Consider the following 7,070-nt stretch of genomic DNA (forward strand, 5'->3'; position numbering starts at 1 on the left):
CCGAAAAACTTTCACCCATTTAAACAGTCGTGGTAGATACCTTGTTTGTTTTAAACATCATAAATACACAAACAGCAATGAATACTTACAGGTTGTGTACCCGAATCTCTCAGCCTAGTTCGGGGGGAAAAGTACTCCGGTGTGAAAGCCGAAGTCCCTCCCTTTCCGGTGGAACTCCACGGGACCTTATTTCAGAAAAATTATGTATTGAAGTCAATGGCGAGAGAAAGGTTATCTTTCGATCCCGTTTGGATTGTGCCACGAATTACAAATATGACGTTTGTCAAATTTTAAAAGATAATTTTGCAAGTCAAAAAAAGAAAAATGTGTCGTAAAACTGGGAAGTAACACTTTTTTTTTGTCTGAAACCGCTCAATGAACTACATCTCCCGTCTTGCACCACACACCAAGACGGCCGTCACGTTAGCACATTTCACTTCTTTCTTTCAGAATGAGGCAAAAAGTATTAAAAGAGGTGAAAATCACAACAAGTCTGGGAGTGTTGAGAGCTGTACATACACTAAAGGGGAGTTAGTCGGTTCCGTAAGAGACAGCATGCGGGACCGGGATTTGTAGTCTTTAGTTGCGTATTTTTCATAGTCTTATATTTCAACAGTTTTATGACAAACTGACTTTTTTGACATGGAAATTATTTTTTAAGATTGACAAACATCATATGTGTAATTCGTGGCACAATTCAAACAGGATCGGAAGATAATCTTTCTCGCCCCATTGACTTCAATACATAATTTTTCCGAAATAAGGTCCCATGGGTCGGAAGCAGATGGGCGGGACTTCGCCTCTCTATAGCTATACTAGAGTGTATGACAGCTTCCGGTTCTGGGGCATTCTGGCTACGCATCACTCATTCACCAATGGGTAATGTTTAGATGGATTTGAGGAACTTCCCTGTGATTTTATTGGCTCCAACGATAAAAAAAAAGAGGTGTCAATCATCAAAATCGACCGAGGGGGCCAGAGATATGGAAAAATGCACCCAAATGACATCAGAAGTGGGGTTTTTTTTTCTAAATCTCTCAAAAAAAAAAGGTAAAATGTCACTTATTTTGCATCATTCTTGATACAGGATACTTATTAAACGTTATAGTTTGGATTCCTAAAGCTTTTAGTCTACTATCCCATTATTCAAGGGTGATTTTCACTATGAAGTAATGTTTTTTTTTTTTGGACGGACGCTATAATTTACATTTTTTTACCATGTTCAATTTGAATTTACTTTAAAATAAAAAAAATCTATATTGATTCTGACTTTTCTACATCCAACTAACAGATTTATCATTGCTTTGAGAAAATGATTATTAAATGTACCCCTTTTAGAAGTGAAGATAATAGTCAATTGTTCTGGGAATGTCATTTTCGAGCCTGAGGCCTGAAAAACAGGCTCGGGGCTGAACTCCATTTTAGGCAACTTGTACTTTACTACATTTTAGAGGTAAACATTGTTCTTTTAACTCCAATACATTTATCTGACAGCTGTTACTTTAACAATATAACAGTTTTATCCCTTTTCTGTTCAGTGAAAACCACATCTTCAGATGCGTTTGTGATCATTTTAAGGAAGCATTATATCCTAAATTGGGAGATAAAATGATCCTGCTTCATAAGTTAAATATAGCATTTCAAAACACTTGGATCAACTTCAAAGATGCTTCATCACAAAGCTTAAACTAGCTGACAGTATAAAAAAAAGTTAAAAAATAGACCCGACCCTAAAAATCTACAGCAGTAAAATGCACAACACACAATGACACAGCAGAATCATTCATCTAAAAACATTATATAATTGTTAAACATTGGGACCATTTTACAACCCTATCAACATTTTTTTACTTAAACATGTTGCTGATAACACTTGCATGTTTTTATATTAGTAAGGTTTTAAATGCAGGCTTTTTACTTGTAGTGGAGTATGCTTACTTCAGTGAACTATTTTGATTCCTCCGAGTCCTGCACCAATGGCTTTAAAATATTAATTGTGTTTTTTTTTTTTTATCTTAACATGAACTGGTGACAGTTATTACTTACCTCTCCACACACTGTGAGCACAATCTTGCCATAAACTCCTCTCCTGCCTCTCGCTGCTGCGACTGTGACAATGTCAGGGCTCCAGTCCCCCTCCCAGATCAGGCACCTGAGTTCAAAGTAAACATTTTACACATTTAGACTGTATAAAGACTAATATTAAGATGTAGACTTGTTCTCCACAAACCTCTCTATGGGAGACAAAGTCCCAATCTTCTGAGCTGGTACTTCTGCACTGACCAGAACATCTACCGAGATTGTGGTCTCGCTGCTTTTCCATTCTCCAAGACCGAAGATGACCAGGTGTTTGGGGAGAGGCAGTGGGATGTGGACCTGAAAGCAACTTCGGTTGGATTTCCTGCGGAGGGCGAGACACGCCATGACACGGTATGTTAGAATTGGGGTTTTAGGCGTGTAAACTGCTGTATGAAGGGTTTCCAAAAAGGCCTACCTGATGAACTGACGGGGAGCGTCACGCAGGGAACAAAGCACATAAAAACTCAGCCTCCCCATGTTGTTTCAGATACCTTCAGAGCACTGCAGCAGATACTGAAAAGTTTGGTGCGACCTGAAGCATCGGTAATCACTTCTGATTGGCTGAGGGGCGTTGTGAAGACGAACAGCTGAGACAGTAGGCCAATTAATGTATTAATTAACACCTGCGAAGTTCCGCTGTGTCTCTGAACACTATGCAAGAATGAATTAAAAAGCTAAACATGTTTTCAGTGAGTAAAGTATTGCCTTACCTGTATTGGCTGATGAACTGGAAATAGGGCTAACTGGAATTAAAGAAAGGACACACTGAAATATATACACAAAAAAATAGCCAGATGACTTAAAAATATTTGCACCTGTATAACAATGTCAGCCTTATATTTATCGGAGGAAAAAACAGATTTCAGCTATTTTTGTGGAGGAATATGCTTGTAATGTTCAGTTTATGGTTCACCGTACAAAGAGAGATTTTTTTTAATGAGCTTGCATTGTCATTTTTTGAGCTGTGTTTTAGGTTTCATTTACATTTGTAATGATTGGTGGTAAATAAAGCAGTATAAAGCTATATTTATGTTAACACAACATTACAATGTTTTAAGTGTTAACTATTGGCGTATTGTTAGTATACGTTTTATGTTAGGGTTTTTTTCAACTGGTTAGGGTGGAATTTGTTTGTTATTATTCTGCCTCCCTCATATAGGCCTACAGCAAATGAGGGTGGACAACACACCTTCATCATAATACAGGTCAATGTAACAACACCACAAACTGCAGCCTAAAACAACAGCATTTAACATAACATACTAGATTTGCTGGCTGCATTGGTGCAGAAAATATATTTATTCCTTAGGAAACAGTGTATGGAAAAAACATGTCTTCAACAAATATTTATCAGTACATACAAACACTTACTGCATGTCTCCATCAAATAAACAGTCATCATCAAAGACTTGTAATTTGAATTATACTTGAAGTAAGAAATAAATACTCTTTATCCTACTGCTTTCTTTGAATTCAGCAAAACATGAGGGACACTTGATATAATTCTGGTTCTGAGTGGCCTTTGGGGAAAGCTGAAAATAAAACCTGGTTTCATCAGCACATCTGTAACAATTATATTGAACCCCTAATGACACAATTTAATGAAAACACAAGGGACCCTTCTGAAGGGCTTTCTAATCTTGGCTCAGCAATGAGAATGTTATGAAACGTGGCGTCTCGGGACAGGGACACACACACACACACACACACACACACACACACACACACACACACACACACACACTTTAATGACATCTCTTAAGTCTCATGTTTCAACGTTTACCTGCTCTTCAGTTTCCAAACTATGAGTTACTTATCACAGTGTTCATATCATTGATCCAATTCCCAAATGAAACACAAAGAAAATCGTAATTTTCTCTTTATTGAGGAATATAAATCTTTAGGAACAAATGTGACCTTTACTTACAGTACAGGTTGAATAAGCAAACATGGGAAGCTTTAAACTGGTTGCTTTACAAAGTGACTCCATTAGCAGCCAGATCTGTGCCATCTTTGGAACATGTGCACAAGTGAGTGTGGTAGAAGCATCGATTTGGAACAAAGCAACATAATCATTCTAAAGTATGCAAAAAAAAAACACTTTCACATTTTCTTACAAAGAACTGTGGACAAAATACAGTAAGAAGAAGAATTACAACTGCTCCCTACCTCCAAAACAGCAAATATAAGGGAGTCAAATGTAAATATTGAATCTATATTACATAATAAAGAGCTTTATGTGATAAGGATGGCTTTTATTTGTGTCATAAAAAGCACACTCTGTAAAACAGTTACCACTTGCTTCAGTACATTCAACTTATATATTTTACTCCACACAGTAGGCGGCTCCGTGCACAGATTTGTACTATATCATAATATTCCTCATTATCACGTGATTAAACAAAACACGTAAAAATAAATTACGATACAAACAGGAGGATAAATGCATGTAACAGCAAAGCAACATAATCAAAGGTGTATGCACAGGCAACAAAAACACATTTTTAGAGCACTGCTGATTAAGCACCTGTCTTTGTGAAATATATTCTGTGCAGGTGTTCCCTGATCATTGCTACCATAGAAATGTTACAGCTGAAGACAATATATGTTTTATGAGGGGCACTTGACTAAATAACACAGTGCATACACGGGAATATGGCACATGATATTCTTCAAATATCTCTCAGCAAGACATTGGAACAAATGTTGCATTCAAAACTATCTGATTATAAATTCAACATGTGGCAACACAAGCTGAAAGTGATAAAAATAGATATACTTATATTTTATCTTTTGTTATATTATAACTTCATCTTGTTCCCCAACATTGGAATCAAAAATAGTTCCTCGATCCTAAGAGTAGTATTTGATTGTAATTTATACATTCATAAACTTGCATCCTAGGCACTGTAATAAACTCTGTAGTAGAGGGTTTTATTTCGCCATAGTGAGTAGGAGTTGTCAAACTTCAGGAGGTAAGTGCCTTCACCTGGAAAATCGTGGCTCCCCCCCTGGACAGACACGTGACTGTCCTGGCGATATACAGGTAAGACTTCAGCCAGGTTAGAGTTGGTTTGGGTTTTGGAGCCTTTCTCAACATCTCCGTTACCGACGGGTGCTGCAACAGGAATCAAATAAACACACAAAGTCAACACACCCAGCTGCAGGAAAACATATTACAACCCTATTATGGTGTGTTTTGTAGGAGCAAAATGAATGATATGTTTTATAGGCTCATCATTCTGAATTTAACTGACCTTCAAGCTCCTCCTCTTCTTCTTCATCATCGCTTGACTCGCTGATGTGCACAGTGATAGAGCGGCTTGTGACAGGACTCCAGTCGAAATATATACCGAAGCCAATGTCATAACCATCTGTGGCAAACTCCCAGCATACTTTTTTGGCTTCAGGGACAGTGGGCACGTGAACTGTCATGATGTCGCCTCGGTACACTGTCACCACGCTGTCATCCTCCGTTCGAAGCTTTGCCTTCAGCTCCTTTAGTGCAGCAGATGTCCACGTAGTTGGGGGTTTCAGGGGTGGCATCTGGGCTGCCATCAGGAGGAAAACATGGCCATAAACAACTCTGATCATTCCTTATCTTGATTAGATAAGTCTTTTTTTATTGTAATTTGATTTGATTTTCAAAGTAGGTTCATGTTCATAAGGCTTAATTTCATCAAAGAACAAATGTAATTTGTAACTTGATTTATGAAATCAACTTAAATCCAAATGATAGACAAAGCACGGCAGCGGTCATGATGGCGTGCTCTGCAGGTCCTCACCTTTCATCTCAGCGGAGAGCTGACAGCTCCCAGCACTGTTGTTCTCCTCATCTCCTTCCCCCGGGGCCCGCTCTGCTGGGGCCTCTTCATTACCCTGAAAAAGGCATACACAGAAGACTAATGTTATAGCTGAGAAATTACATTATAATGCACTCTCCCCTCTTCTGACATATTAAACAATAAATACCTCAGAATGTTGCACTGAATCCTCCTTGTTTTCATCCATTTCAGCTTGGTTTTTGGATTCGGTGCAGCTCTGTGAAAGGTCTGTGTTCTGGAGCCTGAAAAGATAACAGAAAAAAACATTACAATATTTAAACAGTGAAGATTAGGCTTCAAGAAGTATAACTAGCAACGCGTTTCCTTACAGCAGCAGCTCTATAAGCAGCACTTTCTGCAGCAACAGGCTACCTGTCCATTGGTCTGGTGTCGCTCTGCTTGGATGTTACCCCGGGGAAAGACGAGAAGGAGAGGGATGACAGCCGCGACTGAAGCTCTGATGTGTCTTCTAATCCCTCCATGGCTGTAAAGACAAGACAAACACCTCAGTCTGCGTGGCTGAAAAAGAGAAAACCCCGCCCCTTCCAACCAGAGGCGGCGAGGAAAAGATGAAAACACTCAAACTAACCTCTCCTAACTGGCTACATACACTAACTACTGTTTGACATTATATGAAACATATAAACCAAATTATAGTTAAAGACGTATAAAAGAGCTGTTATGTTTATGTGGGTTTTTTCTCCCGAGCTTCATTATTAAAACTGGCATTAGCTAGGAGGCTAGTTGGTTAGCTCACATCAGCTAACGCTACCGAGCGGGCAGAGAAAGTGCAGCCGAGAAAGCTGCGGTCGCACCGGGCACAGACTTACCACGATGTCACGCTGATGGTATGAAAACTCGACCCCGTTTTACTTAGGTCCGAATCAGGCCATCAGGAAATGAGCTTCCATATCACTACAATCATGTGACGGGTCTCTCCAGTGTGCTGTTGCTTGTCAGGAAAAAACAGACCCTGAAATGTTGACACTTCCGCCTTTTCTCGAACATTGACGAAACTGCGAGTCTGAGCATCGACATCCAAGGCTGTTGAACACATCTGCTTATGGAACATTATAGAAAGCCCCCCCCCGAAACATCTGAGTGAATATGTTTGTATCTGTGTATAAACTGTAGCCTACCCCATTGTTTAAATTTATGTAACTGTAT

At 39.0% G+C, this 7,070-nt stretch overlaps 1 protein-coding gene across 2 annotated transcripts; it reads right to left on the reverse strand.

Annotated features, from left to right (window-relative positions):
* Nucleotides 1-3,942: 3,942 nt before the first annotated feature.
* Nucleotides 3,943-6,876, reverse strand: tmed8 (transmembrane p24 trafficking protein 8). 2 transcript variants are annotated; one of them, XM_010789094.1, is made up of 6 exons: nt 6,734-6,876; nt 6,276-6,387; nt 6,052-6,145; nt 5,865-5,958; nt 5,337-5,630; nt 3,943-5,197 (listed from the first exon to the last, which is right to left on the reverse strand). In XM_010789094.1, the coding sequence occupies exons 2-6, from the start codon at nt 6,383-6,385 to the stop codon at nt 4,980-4,982; spliced, it is 810 nt and encodes a 269-aa protein (XP_010787396.1). In that variant the 5' UTR covers nt 6,386-6,387; nt 6,734-6,876; the 3' UTR covers nt 3,943-4,979. The 2 variants fall into 2 exon arrangements, with proteins under 2 accessions (XP_010787396.1, XP_010787397.1); XM_010789095.1 differs by having other exon boundaries at nt 6,276-6,422; nt 6,734-6,870.
* Nucleotides 6,877-7,070: the final 194 nt, after the last annotated feature.

This window comes from Notothenia coriiceps, unplaced genomic scaffold, assembly GCF_000735185.1.
Source record: "Notothenia coriiceps isolate Sejong01 unplaced genomic scaffold, NC01 NC01_scaffold00032523, whole genome shotgun sequence".
In the NCBI taxonomy this organism is placed as follows: Eukaryota; Metazoa; Chordata; class Actinopteri; order Perciformes; family Nototheniidae; genus Notothenia; species Notothenia coriiceps.

Bases quoted from the DNA above. Each gene is read 5' to 3' on its own strand.
- tmed8 (XM_010789094.1), bottom strand. From the start codon at position 6,385: ATGGAGGGATTAGAAGACACATCAGAGCTTCAGTCGCGGCTGTCATCC. The intron at 6,146-6,275 runs GTAGCCTGTTGC...TTATCTTTTCAG, and splicing joins GACACCAGACCAATGGACAG to GCTCCAGAACACAGACCTTT. The intron at 5,198-5,336 runs GTCAGTTAAATT...TTCCTGTTGCAG, and splicing joins AGAAGAGGAGGAGCTTGAAG to CACCCGTCGGTAACGGAGAT.